This window comes from Struthio camelus, chromosome 2, assembly GCF_040807025.1.
Source record: "Struthio camelus isolate bStrCam1 chromosome 2, bStrCam1.hap1, whole genome shotgun sequence".
NCBI lineage: Eukaryota > Metazoa > Chordata > Aves > Struthioniformes > Struthionidae > Struthio > Struthio camelus.
In genome coordinates, this window is record NC_090943.1 from 117,202,918 (window position 1) to 117,220,337 (window position 17,420).

At 41.3% G+C, this 17,420-nt stretch overlaps 1 protein-coding gene across 14 annotated transcripts in view; it reads right to left on the reverse strand.

Moving 5' to 3' along the window:
- The window catches only part of PTPRM (protein tyrosine phosphatase receptor type M), a 488,712-nt gene extending 471,673 nt beyond the window's left edge, over positions 1–17,039 (reverse strand). For all 14 annotated transcript variants that reach the window (XM_068932232.1, XM_068932230.1, XM_068932229.1 and 11 more), the window contains exon 1: positions 16,573–17,039. In XM_068932232.1, coding sequence (XP_068788333.1) covers positions 16,573–16,645 — 73 coding nt within the window. In that variant the 5' untranslated portion in view covers positions 16,646–17,039. The remainder of the gene's footprint in view (positions 1–16,572) is intronic.
- Positions 17,040–17,420: the final 381 nt, after the last annotated feature.

Sequence of the window (17,420 nt, forward strand, 5' to 3'; positions counted from 1 at the left end):
TAGACCATTCTGAAAATGCACTATACTCAAGGACTGCATTTTAATTATGGAAACCTTTTAGAACATCTCTGTTTTATTAACAGTAAGTGAAAGACTATAAACAAGGCTTCAGTATGCACCACTTCTTCTCAATCCTGCCTGAAGCCCTCAAGGGGAAAAAGCTCCAATGCGCTTTCACTTCTCCCCCCAAGCATTCTCATCTCTGAATGCCTCTTCTCACCAACTTTAAAATTCAATTTAACATAACAACCACATAGTTACACTTTTTTCTTTCTCTCGCTCTCTTTAAAAAAAAGTGTTCCCTCCTTTAGGAATAAACACCAAGGCCACAGCTCTCAAATTCCCACAGTCTAAATGCAATACAGAGAACATAAGCAAGTCTAAGCAGAAAAGCACTGCAGCTAAATGTACCTTGAAACACTCTTAGCTTGCAATGCTTTTATAATGCTTTCTGTCCATGCACAAACTGCCCCTGCATTTCACGCAGCGACAGTGTTAATAATTCCCTGGAAAACTTCTAGAACAAATTCCCTAGCTCAGAGTTCAGTTCTCTCTGCATCTGAACAGCCTGCAACAGCTTCTTCCTCTGGCAAAGATGCAGTGCTTCAAGGCTTGTAACAACTGCCCTCCCAGCTTCTGCTAATGCTACCAACTCTCATGCAGCCATGCCCAAGACGAGAGACAGGTTTTTCCATTGCTCTCTGCTTCTGAATCAGTTTTTTTTTTTTTTTTTTTTTTTTTTAAAAACTGTACTTCCCACTGGGAGATTTTGCCTGTGGCACTGGGAAGCTCCCTATTAATATATAGCATGTACTGTAATTGGCACTGGAAATCAGGTAATTACCTCACAACTGCTTGTCCTCCCATCCCGACTCCCATAATCACAACCCTTTAATAATAAAAAGCTTACTCAAAGCCAAAACTATTCATTCCCCATTTGAATCGCTGGTATACACGGTAGCCCACTGGATGGACCCATCCTAGCAGGGGACAGGGAACAGCTCTTTGAGCAGCCATAAATCAAACACATTTCCCAGCTACGACAGTCCAAACCAGACAGTGGGGTGGCTCCTGTCACTGAAGGAACAGACGTACCCAGTAGGCTGCTGGCAAAGCAGGGGAGGAAGGAGCATAAAGGAAACTCTTCCAACAGAGCGGTGGTAGCAAGAAGCAGGCTTTGCTGGAGTGGATGCTCTGTGAGAGGACTGAATAAGCTTTGGATGAAAGAACTCTGGCCCACAAAAGGATCTCAAACCTAGATCCAGCCTACGTGGTACCAAGGTTATCAAGGTGGCACCATTCTAATCAAGGTTAATGACATGGACTAGTTGTAGACCAGGGTACAATCACGATAGGCACATAATTTTATTAAAACTTGTCCTGAACTCAGGATCCATGACTCCCTGCTACGAAGCACCCTACCTCTCATCTGCCCTCCCAAAATCATCATCAGCTTCTGCTAAAGACAAGCCACACATTGCAGCAAAGAACATATTTACCAAAATCCGTATTTTGAAATTATATCCCTATCCCAGCTCATTCAGCAGATAAGGCCTTTAGGCCATCACATGCAACACAGATGCAGAAATACACAGAGCGCCTCAGGAACAGACTCCTGGGCTGCTCCATACCTGCACTTCTCATTGCCCCCTGCTATTTTCCGGAACCCATTTCCTTCCCAGCCGTGGAAAGTTGTAAATCAGCAACAAAAACTTTTAAGTATTTGTTTCTATAGTGGGGGTAGCTTTTTAGCACCCAGTTGCTCTTGGAGGTGCCTTGCAGAAAAGCCACTGTATCTGAAATGCTGGAATGAGCGTCAAAGGGAACACAGAATAAATTCAAATGCTACCATTCAAAGGCACCAGATCCACATTCCATTCTCCATGTCTAGAAACAGTATAACAATCAAACAGAGAAGTTCTCCAAAATCAATTAACAGGTCACTTAATTATTTATTTAAATCAGTAACTACTTGCGGTTGAGGAGGAAGCACTTATACACGTTGCCACCACCACAGAAGGACACAAAGCATGACTCAACCTTCTATTCTCTGCTGCGCTGCCTCTAGTAAGGAACGCAGGAAGAACACAAAGAAAACCACCATAAGAACAGTAGTAATGTCTAGTTATCCCCTATCACCCTACCTAAAAAACCTTAACGCCTCCTACGCAAAAAGCCTCAAACCCTCCCACAACTAACCAAGACTCGACACGAGCAAGATTAACAAAAAATCAGAGCAGAATGACACCCTTTATATAGTACGCTTTAAGTACAGAGCCTAGAGAGGAAGCAAAAGGCATCAAGTGGCCAAGGATGAGGGTACAGAGCGCCTTGGAAGTCTAGTTCTTTCTATCCTGCTTATTCACACCTAAATCCATGAGAAAAAGCATCTGCGTGGCCAATCTAGGGACCTGTGCTAGGATAATGAGACAAAGGGATAGCTTTCCTAACAGTCACCAGTGCTTTACACAATAGAAAGCAAAGCAGATGGGAGGGGGAACCCTTCTTGCAGCAGATTAGAATTTGCAGAATAGGTATAAAGTAATTCACTTGCTTTTTTTTTTTTTTTTTTTTTAAATATATACTCCTCTAGTACACGGTTTTAGGTCCTCTCCGGACATCAGTTTGGGCCTAGAGAGTCTACAACATCAATTTAGTCTTTCTCACATGAAGTATGTGCTCCAGTGACCTGCATTCCTCTCTTCTACAGAGGGATCAAAAGTCTGATTTGGTACAATTATCCCTAACCATGCTTCTGAGGAAATACGCAAAAGCTCATAAATTCTGCCATTCCTGGATCCTCAAATTATTTCACTCCCAAATCTGATCCAGTATGAGAAGGATGCTTTGCCAAAAGGTAAATAAGATGCATGCTGAGCTCCAGCACGATTGTCCCCCTTCACCACAATTTTCAGTTGAAGGGCTCTTAAGCTGTGGTCTCAGGACATACACAGTCGCAACTGTATAAAGAAAATGCTAGAAAATTTCTGTAGAGCATACAAGAAATCCCTTAAAATAATTCCATCTCCCAAAATACTTCAATGAACAGCATAACTCATCTGGGAGCGACAAAGAAATGCTTAACAACTGCAGGCTACTACACATACACCTGAAGACAACTAGCCCTTCACAGTGACTTCTGGCTGCTCTACTCACAGTAATGTAATAAATACAGTGCGTAGATTCACAGAACCAATGCACAGGGTGCAAAAAACCCAATGATTCAGCGCAGATCTTTCTGAAGTTTCTCCCTCAGCGCAGACACCTCAATTTGTATCAATATACTCTATAGAGCATATTAGTAAACTTGATAATAAACTAAAAAAAGCTATTGAAGATATAGGTTAATACAACACAAGTTATAGATGCTATTACTTTCATTTATTGTCCAAGCATTTCTAATAGCATTAAAGTACAGCAGTAAAAGCGAGAATATTAAGTACATACAAGACTACAATAATTTCAGATGTAAAATAAGAATAGTTCCTCACAATAGCTTAGAATGCCTTCTTAAAGTATAAAATTATAGAGTAAAATTTGATACCATTCAAATTATCTCTCATGTATATACAGGAAAGTGTGTGGAGCAGCAGTGAATATTTTCTCCTAAAAAACCTAACCTTACCAGGGATGTGATATTCCTGTATCAAAAGCGCAATAGTTTAGGACCATCTTACACATCAACATACAATTTTGTTGCAAGAGATGTCAAAATCCATTAAGTCTTTGTTTTATTTATTACTGAACCACCGCTGGAGGCAATCAGTTCCATCTCCAACTGGGCTACATTAGCAAACTGACTTCAGTACAAAGTCAGATCAGAGAGCATGAACCATCTCTGAAAATAACCTCAACTGAGCCAGCTAAATTTGCACAGAAACAGATGAGGAGCGCTCATGAAATCTAGCAGAGCACAGCTGAGTGACAGAGGAAGTAACCTCCACTTCCAGGTGGGTAGTGAACATCTTAGCAAATAAGTTCAATAAATCACTCAAGTTAGATTTTTCAGAGTTTATCTACCTGAACTCTTGGAGGAATGTAGCTTTACCAAACTCATTATCCTCTCCTATAACTGCAGCTGTTCTAAAGCTTTTGCACGATTTCAACAATTCCCACCCATACAGTTTGAGCCCCACACATAGTGTATGTGCCCACGTTCAAAGTAACCCTTTTACAGAGCTTCATTTCAGCTAAATACAGAGCCTTACTGCTTTCAGGTAACCAGGGCCCCACTCAGAAACATTCAACTGCTCTCAAAGTCATCCTGCATTTCAAACTCCTGCACCCATCCGCCCATCAATAATGTGGAAGCTAGCAAAAGAATTTGGTTGCTTTCTCAGAGCCACGCCAGCTCTGGAGAAAAGACGACAGTAAAGCTTCCTCTTGTCATTAAAAAGAGAGGCGCCAGACCCAACTAGTACTCGGCTTCCCAAAGCTCTGTGATCTAATTCTACACAAAAGGCTTAATAAGGTTTAGACTCATAATACAATTAGTAATTTAGCTCACAAATTAGGCTATCTATTAACACTCCAGCAGAGACATCAGCTATATGAGGATTAAGAAGGAATCGTCTCCTCTCAATATGGAGTGAAAACTTGAATACTTTAATAGATCACTTCAGCTTCTGCACATGAGAACGTACCTTGCACTGTAAAGAATGCCGTAAAGCACTGTCAGCATCCTGTTAGTATATTTAATTTGCATCAACAGAATCTATCTAAATGATCTGGACAGTAAGTACAAAGTGGGAACTGTCAAGTTCATCTTAAAGCACAGCTTAAACTGATTAAATTTAAAGAAGTATTTAAAGAAGTTTCTCACAAATTAAAAGACAGTGCAGAATACATCAGATGCATTTATATGCATTATTAATGCATACAAAAAATCAAGACCAAAATTAATACATCAGATGAACAAAACACAAGTTAAGCCAAGTTACCAATTCTAAGACAAGTCATTCAAGTGCATCATTTGAAAAAAGAAGCAACAGTTTTCTAAGTCTTTGCACACAAAATTTATTCTATATGTGCTAATAAAGGAAGCAGGTGTGTGTAATAAGATTCTGCATGAAGATGAAGTTATTATGTTATTGGGGTTTTTTTGTAACATGCCCAAATCTCTGACTGCATTCATCTTTAGGTTTTGAGTTTTTATAACTAGTTTTGTTTGCATAAACAGTGCCAGGATTACAAATTCTTTTCAGCTTGAAGGAAAAAAAAGAGAAAAAAAATCTTCAAAACGTCAGTTTATTTCACACTCTAGTAAAAAATGTTAACACCCAAATAATATTATGAGTAATGTCCATCTGGTCTGAAATCTAGATCTGGCCACAGTATCTCATTCTGCACTAGCACTGCCTGCTGTTGCTATTAAGTGCTCACTGTGACTGCACTCAGTACAAAGCAATGAAAACCTTAGCCTTCCTCACTTGGACTACATGATCATAACCACGTTCTTTGCTGGCACGTGTCTTAGCACGTGTATGGGGCCACATTGACCTAATTTGTCTCAGCAAAAAGAGCACTCTTGTTACGAGTAACACTGAGCCAGGAATTTTGCATCTCAGCCTCTGCCACAGCCCCCTCCGACACTATATGGCCTTCTCAAGATGTGCACACAGGTCTCGCCACTGCTGGGGCACCACGGTGACCCAGGGCATGGCCACCATCCTCCAGCCTCAGTCCCCCTCCCAGCTCAGGTGCCACTGCCTAGAAGCGGGAGGGGGCAGAGCAAAGCACAATCATTTGTAACATGGCCATGAGGAGCAGGCACAAACAGAGCAACAGGGAAGCAGGTGGAGGGAGCGCAGAAGTTGGCAGCTAAGCAATAAATTCTTAAAGGTGGCCTGGTGGTTAACAGCTTTGTTAAATATGTATGTTATTTGCTGTGGAATAGATGGTATTAAAGTGCAATTTTAGAAGGAACTGAGAGCAGGTAAGAACCCTCCTTTTTCCTCTGCACAAAATTCCAGAGTACACAGCTCTCGCAGATTACTATAATTGGCCAATTCTTTCTTTTATTGCCAGACCACTGTGTAGAGTCAAAGCACTGAAATCATGTGTGAATGGGACTGCTGATGAATGTCATGTATTTGTTCAATGGCAGTTTCAAGCATACAGACCTGATTTTTCTGCAGTTCTGCTTCCAGAGGTCCGGAAATATCTACATGTTCTAATTCTGGCATACAAGCCAGAATTAATTTTTTACTGCTGCAAATCTAGCATGACACTCTGCAGTTTTTGCAAAGCCTCTAACAGAGCCAGTTCTGGAAACGTGCGTGACTTCACTCGCAGCAGGCGAATGGCTTCCAAACTGCGGTTTGCAGAACTCCTGCGACCCACCCAACCATGAGCATGCAGCTGCTTTCAATTTTCATTCATCACTGAGTCATAACAGGTATTTTCCAAAATACGAATTCACTCTTCCAAAGATTGGATCTGTTTCTCTATATGAAATCAGAGTAGGAATTTCAAAGTCGCACACAACGCACACACAACAATTTATGTAGCCGAAATTTTCCTTGAAATGTTATTGGTGTACATTTAGACTTAGCACAGGCAGTCTTTGTCTGAACTTCTCAGTCCAAACACTTGCAACTAACTAAGGCTTCAGCTCTACTCTCAACTTAGAAAGTTACCATTAGCCTTTCAAGATTTCACATGTACTATATAAAAAAGCACAGGTTTTCCATTCTGAGTAAGAGTGATGTGCATATTCAACAACAGGTCTGCCAGGGAATCGATCTGTAAGCACAGGAGTACATTTGCCTACAGCTGAAAATACAACATAAGTAGTCCTGAGTATTATTCTTCATGGGTTATTTCCATGTCACTTACATGGATAAGCTTATGCTAGATATCGGGCTACAAACTGAAGAATATTTTAAAGCTTCACATCTTTTTTGTGGCTGTGGATTTTTCATGTGCGTAACACTTTATTCCCCAATATTAGGGATGTAAAGAAGTAACAGATTCTAACGGACAAACTGACTTTTTCTGTCTAAGCATTTGCACCTGTAAAGCACTGGCTCTGAAGTTTCTGTAAGATCCGTTTACAAATCCAACCCGCTTTTGCTACTGTTGCATGGCTGCTGTGGAAGTCACTAATTTATTGGCCAAGAGTGTTATTTTAATTTGTCTTGGGCTTCTGGGCCCTACAAAATTTCAATGTGTACGTGTTTTAAAGGGTACATGCTTTTCTCACTCTCAAGTAAATAAAACACGCAAAATCCAGTTTTTTCAAAATCCCCAAATGAAAATGTTAAGCTAATTCACATAAATCCCTTACTAGCCTAGATTTATGTAGGCATTTCTAACAACAATTCTTCACGTAAAAAATAAATAAAACACACCTCCTGAACTCTGTGTGGTCTTCAATCCATGTACTCTTCTATCACTATAAACAGGAAACAGTAACGTAGCGCAATACACAGGCTTGCGTTTCTCATTTCCAGCATCTAACATTTTTACATAAATACTAACTTTAATTTTGCCTTGATTTTGTTTGTTTGCTGAAAGACGCTCACAGAACTACAGAACTAACCCCAACAGGTTGCCTTCCTAGTTAGAAAGCTGCTTGCAGAGGTTTTCTCCCGGGCCAGATCTGAATCAAGATGACATCTCTCAGACACAGTAAAGATGGCATCAACTGCACGATGCCTTACAATTGTCACTGGGACAACAATTTATCTTGCATAACTGAGAAATTACTTCAGTAATAGCAGTCTCTGCAAAAGTCAAAAAGAAAACAGTTGAAGTGACGTGTTATGAAAAGTGCTTATATTAAAGTGTGGTATGAAGTATCTTGTAAAATAAACATCTATCCATGGAATTAAGAAAAGGTAACATTAAGCTATAGCAATTCTCAGTCACTAACATAGGAACTACCCCAACAAGTACTATGATTCCTGCAAACGTCCACAGGTGTCTGTATCTCCTAAACACGTGAGATTATTTAAGTACAGTATGGTAAATTCCTAGAGAAGATTTTTGAGTGGTACCTAATGCCTGTTGTAGAAGTTCCTCTAAATACACTGCGGGGTTCTTAACTCTGACCCTCTTTTTTTCTTTCAATGGAAATTTAGCCGATTATTTCTCAAATACGAAAAGCAGTATTGACCAAAACCAGATATAAACCCACAACAAAAAGTTACACAGCCTGCCTACGAAGATACTCACCCATGTTACAGGAGAATGTCAGAGTTGCGAATTAAATCCAGGTCTCCCACACCTAGGTAGGAGTTCTGATCGCTAAGCAACTGACTATTACAAAAGGAATTAAAGTATATGTATCTCTTTTTCATGCTGCACTCCAATGATATATCATGTTACGCTATGTCATCCCAAAGTGGAGCAAAAAAATCTGTAATCTCAGTAAGTTTCACTGAGTGAGAAAGCCATTTCCTGGTTAAGTTAATACAACATGTCTTAAAACAGCAATTGCATACTTTCTCACAATATCATTAACTTCCAAAAATTATAAACATCAGAACATTTTTGATCCTGAATTATACTGTTTCATTTGACAGAAACATCATCACAGTAATCATAAAAAGTTATACATATTCTTATACAGACATGCACACAGTGTCAATGCTTGAAACAAATCCATTGCCTTTTTCAAATTTTCAGCAAGTCCACAAGCACACTCTAAACAGACTATTGGGCTGCTAGTTTAAAAAAAAAAAAAAAAAAAAGAGGACTTATAACAATGATTTTATTTACAAGCACCAGAAGGACGGAAGAGGGAGTAGTTAATAAGGTAATCTGTATTTTCAAACGAAACAAACATACAAATCACAGCCAAGAGAACAAATATACCAAACAGCTACAGAGAGGACAGTTAGGTCTGATCTGGGGCCCACCATAGTTCAATTGAGATAGAAATTCACTTCCATGTTTGTTTTCCACTGTGAGTCGAACTGTATGTCAAAACTACAAAGAGTCATGAACTTGAAAGTAGCAGAAGCGAGATAAACAGGAGTTTCTATGCAGATAGAGAACAACGTGTATCCCTTTAGGAGTTTATCAGCTTCCCCATGAGATATGACCTGGTAACATTCTGTCTTTTTTCAAAACTGGAGATTTGTTTTCTCTAAACACCCTCAGAAACTACGCTGACTTAGTTACACATATCTTCAGGTTTTGCTTACGATCTGATGTTGGTAGATGACCAGATTTGTGGTCCTAAGTTACTGCATCAGCCATGGTAGAATTTCTACGCATCAGCTCCCGAGATAAGGAATTGGTCTGCTTTGGGGTGGGGGGAACCTCTGCCGTGACTGTATCATGAAAAATGCAAAAGCACGCTTTAAGGGGAATATTTCATCAACTTTAAGGCGCAGACATATAAACCACTGCATAGATTACAAGCATATACACAGATAGAGAAGTGTTCATGTTGCGGATGGAAATAATATTCACCAGGAACACAAAAGTAAAAAGCCGCTCTATAGGTTTACTGATAAAATAAGCCCATTATGAAAAACTTAAGGTGCAGTATCCATCCAATTCAAAGCACCCAGAACTTGTCATTCAGACTCCTGCAATACCCTCCTTTTGGTCTTAAGTCGACCATCAGCACAACTACAATTAATTCTTTCATCCAAGCTACCTACCTTTACGCATACAGAATGCCAGTGAAGGGTCAAAGACAAAATTATTCTATTCGGAGTTTTAATTTCAAAAATAAAGAGCCTAAATAATACTTAAGCTTACAATTAAGACTGAAAGAGGTAACAGGATTCAAGCTAATAAAACACTATCTTTCTGAAAAGTTCCCTAAAATAAATATGCCATAAGCCTCAAATAAATACCCTTGTATTAGGCACATGATATTTTCTTTACCTCATTCTGCTAGAAGATGAGGAGCTAAAGTGATAAAAGAGGTTATTAGCTGTTAGTTATTTCACAGCAAAATCACGTTTCTTGGATTAACAAAAAACAGTGCTGTAGAAGATTTTTATAATAGCTTAACACTGAAGGGTGTGGGGGGGGGGGGGGGAAACCACCACCCAACCTGCCACTCAGAAAATCCTCTGGTAGACAAAACTCGCTGCTAAATCAGCACAGAGTGCACATCTAGAAAATAAGAGGCATAAGGAAAATTTTGGTTTTACATCATTCCACAGAAAAAATTAAAGATTCATTAGCATCATTACACTTAGTCGTAAGTGTAAAGCTAATTGACTATTGCTATGTGAGCTGTCAGAAGATACACTGAAGCCCTGAATATATTATTTAAAAGTGTGTTCAAAATTAATATAACAAAAATAAGTAAAATGTGAATAAATATAAATCCTTCTATATCTTCCAGGTACAATTTAACTTAGACTTCCGCTTTTTTATAGAGCATTTTCTTTTCCAGTAAGTCTTTTACACTCCTATAGAAAGTTAGGCCTGCCCTTCCTTCCTACCTCTGTCCCCAAAGACTCCAGCTCTAACCAGTCTTCACAACTCCTTCCTTCTAATACTGCCAGTCTTTTGTCTGAGGAAATCTGGACATTATTTTGTTTCCTGCCATTGCTCCTTAATTGGTAAAGGGTCACTATGGAGTGAAATGGCTGAGACACTTCTGCTATTTCCCTCAAAATCTGGGCATAAAAACGTGCTAGTGAGATATAGAGAAAAATGTCTCATCTTCATTTTCAAAGCAGGGGGGGATTTATCCACTGCAATTCCTAATGACATTAATGGAAGTCACATGGCTTAAAAACTAACCCAACACTCAGTATCCCTCTGCCCCCCCCCCCCCCAAAAAAAAAGGTACAGAATCCCACTGGCAGCAATATCACTTCTGAAAAGAATTATTTTGAAAGGATCAGAAGTCTTCTCATAATGTATTAAGGAACTATACTCACACATCACTTAAGCTTTTACTTAAGACAGATTTAGGGATCAATCAAAATGATTAAGATATAACCTTATAAGATCTCTGTAGCAATAACTCTTGCATTTAAATCACCATGAAAGTGCTAACACTTTTTTGGTCATTTGAAGCATTTTTCTGTATTTTATGTATTAGAATATTCATTCTTCCTTCTGCTGAATATTAACACTGACAGGGAAATGAGTCTTTTTACATATAATCAAAAGTTAATTTGTATTATATCAAACTGGTACAAACAAGGCACCAATGGATTAAAATTCTTTAGGTCACAAAAATTCATCAAGTATTTTCACACCTCCCACATTCCAAATATACCTAAACTCAGTAAAGACCAGTTTACGGTCCTTCATCTTTCTCTGCTTAGAAAAGTGGATTTAGAGATGCAGCTACACCTAGTGATCAGCAGTAGATCACAGCAGGCAAAACTAATGAAGACACATAACGCAAGAACTTCCTTGCATTACAAAAATCAGAAAGCAGTATGTGAAAATATTGGGATGAGAAAAGTGACACAACAGAATTCATTATTAAACTTTTTTTTTAAATATAGCACCACATGCTCCAAGTTGTCCTTTTTTAAAATCGTTTTTTAATATATTGATAACATTATTTATTTTAATAATCAAAATTACCAGTGAAAGATCTGAAAACTATCAGTGAAAAAAAACTCATGAAATCAAGATGACCCTTTCAATTTTTTCATTAAAAAAGAAACGAGGAGATCTCGAAAATTCAGGTACATTCACACATTAACAAACAATAATTTATTCTTGGGAACATTTTCAGAACTAATTCTTTATGTCACAAACGTGAGCTGAGATGCTCACAAACGCACGTAGTTTTCTGTGGAAGCACTTTTAAAAGCTAGTCACAAAGCTACCCAAAAAAGTTTTTTTTGACAATAGTACTGATAAGCTTTAGACACAACCTCTTCCTCTCAAATGCCATTTCCTTTAGCATAAAACTGCAACATGCAAAGGAGGACTAGTTCATAGGGTCCAATCCCGCAACACAGTGGACTTTGTTCAATCAAGTCCGTGCCTACCATCTTCCAATAGGCAATTCTAACTGACGTGAACTACACCAGTTATCTTAGCAATAACATGTAAAACTAAACTGGCCACTACTAACTAGACTGCTCAACACATTTGCTGATCACCTCACTGTATGAATGAGTGGGCATGAAAAATAAACTATCTCCACACCTCTCCACGTCAGATTCGAATGACATTAGTGAGATGGAGTTCAGAAGCTTTCTCACTCTATCCTAACATGTTTTGTGATTTGTCTGCGGATTTGGTCTTCCTATCTGCTAATCTAGCAACTTCCATGAGCACTAAATATATTACCCATCAAAAAAGTGTTCTGCTATGTTGTTTCAGGACACTATAATTTGTTTTTCCCATGGATTCTAACGACTACTAAATTGTGAGACCAAAGAAACACTACAGGAATTTTTCAATGTCATTACAACCTCGTAATATTCTGTAGGGTTTACTTTAATTTCTGATGTGTTTTCATTACTAGCTTGTGACACCAGCACAAGATCATAATAGGTGTATCTGAAAAGTATGAACTTTTTTTTTTGACAAATTGCAACACTTCCAAAGAACATTAGCTGAAGCCCAAGCTCACATTTAATGTGAAGCATGCTACAGCACACCTTGAAGTCTCCCAGTTTACAGAGAAACTCAAATTTGAGCATTTCATCTGCTTCTGACTGTCAGAAGTCATTTAAAAGAAAAAAAACCCTATACATATTTAGAAGCTGATTCTTCAACACATTAAGTAACTTGCTGGACTATATTAAGTTTGACTACTTCTAGGTATAGAACACAAATCAAGTCATTCACTGATGTAAATGATAGCTGTAGTAGCAGCAGCAAAAATATTCAGTAAGAAGTTTGGTTTGAGAATCTTCTCCCACAGTTCATTCAAGTCCACACTACAAACTTTAGTGGGAATAGTTGTGTTGATGAGCTGACAACCATGTCAGCCACTTACAAAGCTGCATTTTCACTAGCATATGTTACTTCCCTCAGGAGGTGCAGGAAGCAGGACTAGACGGATGGGTGGACGGGGAGGAAAGCAGGTGGAACAAGCAATTCAAGCAAAAGCAGAATTTGTCAAAATGAGATATACCCACACTTCAAGCTCTTTGCTGGTGAAGTGATCAGAATAGCTATACCATCAAAAACTTCCAAACATAAGACTCTGACAAATCTGAAGAAACTTTTTAAAAATAGTTAATGATAACAGAAACTTTTTATTTTGTATATATTTCTCTGGTTGCCAGAAGCTTTGTTTCTGCTGGGATAGGACCTATGAAGACTTAATTTATATTTTTTTCTTTTCACTTTCCCTCTTTGCAGTGACCAAGCCAAACGATCAGCACCATCAGAGTAAGTCTCAGCCTCAGCGAGTCAAACTTCTTCCTTGCATCTAATCAACTCTTTCTGGAAAATGTGATTCCTGTTTTCAGAGTGCCTATGAAAATATGAATACAAGGCATAGCATCTGTTCAGAAGGAAATATTTTACGTTTTTATGCAAGGAATAGCATGAAAACTACTATTCTGTAAAAATTGTAATAACCACTAAGGAAAGTAATTTTCAAGTTTTGTACAGCACTTTCCTTCCTGTTTTTCTCCTCACAATTGCCATTAGCCCTGGTACTAAATTAGTTACAAACGGCCTCCTACAAGCTCTTGCAGGCCACCACTCAATAACACTCATCCCTACTCCAAGGAAGAGCTAAAAGCAAATCAGGATCATAAAAAGAATGTGCTCACATACAACCTTCTAGTCACCTTCTATAGCAAATGAGAATAAAACAGCTTAATAATAGGTCTGTCTAGGTCAGGCTCAGGTTGTAAGCCAAAAGCAGCAATTTCAGATGGCTGTGTGCAAATTTAAATCCGTCAGAAACACGAGGCCTTTATAAAAACGCAGTTCTTGAATTCTATTGCACATCTTCTTGCCTTCAATTTCAGTTACCCTTTTTGGTATCTGACAGAACTCATCACACTCAGACCCTTCATTTTATATAAAACCGTGTATTTAAGGCTTACAACGTCCCTTCTAACTTTCCTCATGTCTATGCTTGACCTAAATCCCTTATAGGAATGGATTGCTTTCCCTAGCCTGAATAGTCTACCAAGCAGATCGAGGAAGGAACGCCGTATGCTCAGGTAGCGTTTTATGTGACAATAATGTCACATGTTGCAGGAACTTTTGTAATGTTAGCAGTCAGTTGTCACATGGGCCCATGTAACAACATTTACACTACAATCATAAATACAAATGGCTATATTAAGTATCCGAGAGTTTCTCAGAAAGAAACTAATATTTCTCTACTCTTGCAGAAACACCACAGCTCCTTTCTAAAACTTTTCAAATAAGAAGCATTGTCCGTTCAGTACAGTGCTTTCGCTACCATCACTTCAAGTTCTTGAAATCATTTGCTTCTTGAATTGATGAGTCCAGAATTTTAAATTCCTTAATTAAGGATTCAGAGTAGATCTCATTGTTATTAACTGTTAAGCTGCTTTCAGAAAGATTACTTGAAAGCTTCCAGACTTTAAAGAGCCAAGATCTGATTTTTCAGTATGATCGTTTTCTGAATAAGAAACTCAAATAACACAATAGCTGAAGGTAACATTAGAACGAAGCTCTGTAAAAATAAGCCATTTTAGTAAAGAGTAAAATAAAAATGGAGATAGATATGTCAAAGATTACTTAACTAACCCACTGCTATTCTTTGCTTAGAACATGTGGGGAGTTGGGTTTTTTGTTTACTTTTTTTTATAAGTTTGATCGTATAACCTCCGCGTGAAACAAGGGGCAGCTATTGCGAAAGATAACTACACAACTCAAGGACAGACTTTTCCGTAATTTAATTTCGCTGACACTGATGCATCAACCTTTTAACAAAAGCAATAGCAAATTTCTCCCCTGAGCAAAAATGACTCCCAGGCACACGCTTCAAATGGTAAACTACAAAAATGGAAAATTCATCAATTTTGTTCCAAGTGAGTGCCAGGAATCAACATAAAAAATCTGTACATTCATCTTGTATTATATACAAGATAATCTTTATATTTAATATAGATGTATAGATGCACACGGGCAGAGAATAGGCCAAATTCTGCATTCCATGACATCCTCTGCAATTCCAATGAAATCTGTAAATTGCAGTGTTGCCTATTCAGTACCTCAGAAATACTGGAATTACATATTTTGAGTAACTGTATGCACAGGATATTAAATCACTTAAGGACATTTCTGAATTGCTTGTGTTTGATATCACAGTTCTTTCCACAGCGTGTGGCAGTGGCACTGTATACTAAACAGCTGCAAACCTAACACTAACGTGGGATTGCTCTTCAGCAACACGAACAGCACTTAAACACAGACCCTAGCATAGCATTAATGTGTCAAATGCACAAGTCATGTTAATATCCAAGAGAAGAAGGTTGCCCTAGCTTAACTTTAAACAAGAAGTAAGATAGTTCACGCAGGTCAGCAATGAGCTATGGATTTATCTCAATAAGGCAAAAGCTCTTGCTGAAGTCTGGACACTAGATTTCCAATATTAGTGAGTTATAGGACTAATATACGCGAGTTCAGTCCCATAATTCACAACAGAGGGTAACTTCACCCTAATATGAGTATTTGGAAGGGATTTCATCGTGGTTATGTATCATCTTAGTACAAGAACTCCCGAGCAGAGTTCTTCTGCTCAGGAGCCCTCTGTCTTATCTGCAGTAAAAATACTGAAGAGAAATTAAGGGAAGTGCAGCTGAATACACTAAAGGTTCCTGCAACCTGGCAGGATAATAAAATATTTTTAAAATAATAAAAAGTTTAAAAACGGGCTATCAATTGCTACACATAAAACTTGATTGCGACATGATGCCGGCACCGAAGCAACACGTAACGTACAAAAACACAAACTATTCAGCAGCCGGAGCAACGAGAGAAGTCAGAAGTACTGCTTCCCACCACATCAAAGCACGTTTCGCATGAACTGAAGACCAGACGCCTTCAGTTTCTTCACCGCGCTTTTCAGCTGCGCCAACTTCATGTCAGTAGCAAACAAACAAACAGAGAGCGAATCTGAAGTTACTCCTTCCAACCCCAACTACTCCACCACCCAGATTTCCGCCTCCAACTCTGCGTGCTGAGGCACTACGCGGGCAGGGGACTCGAGGCGAAGGTGACGGACGGGAGCCGTCAGCGGCAGGCAGACGCAGCGTCCCGCCAGCGCTGCGCCCCGCTCCCCGCCGGACTCCCGGCCCGACATGCCGGGGCGACGGGTTTGGCGCTCCGAGCACCCGGCACCGGCTCTCCGCCTCCGGCCGCACCTCAGAGGCGACGCCACGTCTGGGAAGCCGCCGGCGCGGGCAGGCGGCGCCTCCGGCCCCGCACGACTTTCTCCGCCGTGGGGCGGCCGCGGCGGCTCACCTCGCCCTCCGCTCGTCGTCGGAAACTTTGGGGAAGTCGGCGGCGGGGCGAGCCCCCGTCCCGGCGCCGCCTCGCCCCCCTCTGCTGTCCCCGCTTGCTTCCCCCCCCCCCGGCCCCGCGTACGCACCAGTGCCCCAACGGCCAACGGCCTCCGGCACCGCAGCCCCCCCCACCCGCCAACGGCCGCCGCCCCGCGGCGCGGGCCGGGAGGCGCCTTACCTGTGAACGTCTGCGCTCCCGCCGCCAGCAGAAGTCCGGCCAAAGTAACCAGGCAAGTTCCAACTTTCCCCATGTTTCCAACACCTTCCTTCCCCCCCCGCCACCCCAACCCCCACCCGCCTCCTGCTCCGGAGCCAGCAAAGTGCCAAAGTGCTTGCCAAAGTAGGAGGCGCCCCTCCAGTCAGTGGGGCAGGCGGGGAGGGGGAGCCCGGCTCCCCCCCGCCTGGTGCCCCCGCCGGCGGTTTTCCTCTCCTCGCGTCTCAGCGTGGCCACGGCCAGAGGGGTGCGAAGTAGTGCCCGCAGCTGCCCGCCTGCCTCCGCTCCGCTCCGCGCTGCCTCCAGGGCCCTGCCGCTGCCCCCGCCGCTCTCCTTCCCCCGGGGCCGGGCTGACCCGTAAGCCCGGAGTCTCCTAATCCGGCGCCGCCGCCACCGCTAGTCCCGGCTCGGCTCAGCTCGGCTCCTTCACTGACTCGCGCTCCCCCCCCGGCAGGCTACAGGGACCGCGGAAAGTCACGCCCAGCCGCCGCCGCCGCCGCCGCTAGAGGGCGAGGCGGCGCCGGCTCGGGGCGGCGGGGGCTCCGCCGACGGCGCTTGGGGGGCCGGCGGAGGCGAGGCGAGGCGTGCGCGCCCCCGGCCCCTTCCCCTCCCTCCGCCTCTTCCCGGAGAGCCGCTTTGTTTGCCGGCGAGGTGGCTTCGTGCCTGGGCAGGAAGATGTTGCAAGTTCCGAGCCAGCGGGGAAGAAAAGGAGGAACCACAGGAGAGAGAGAGGGGGGGAAAAAAAAAAACAGCCACACACACCACGAACAAACTCACCCAAACGCCCCGGGAGCTTCGCCGCGGACGCGCCC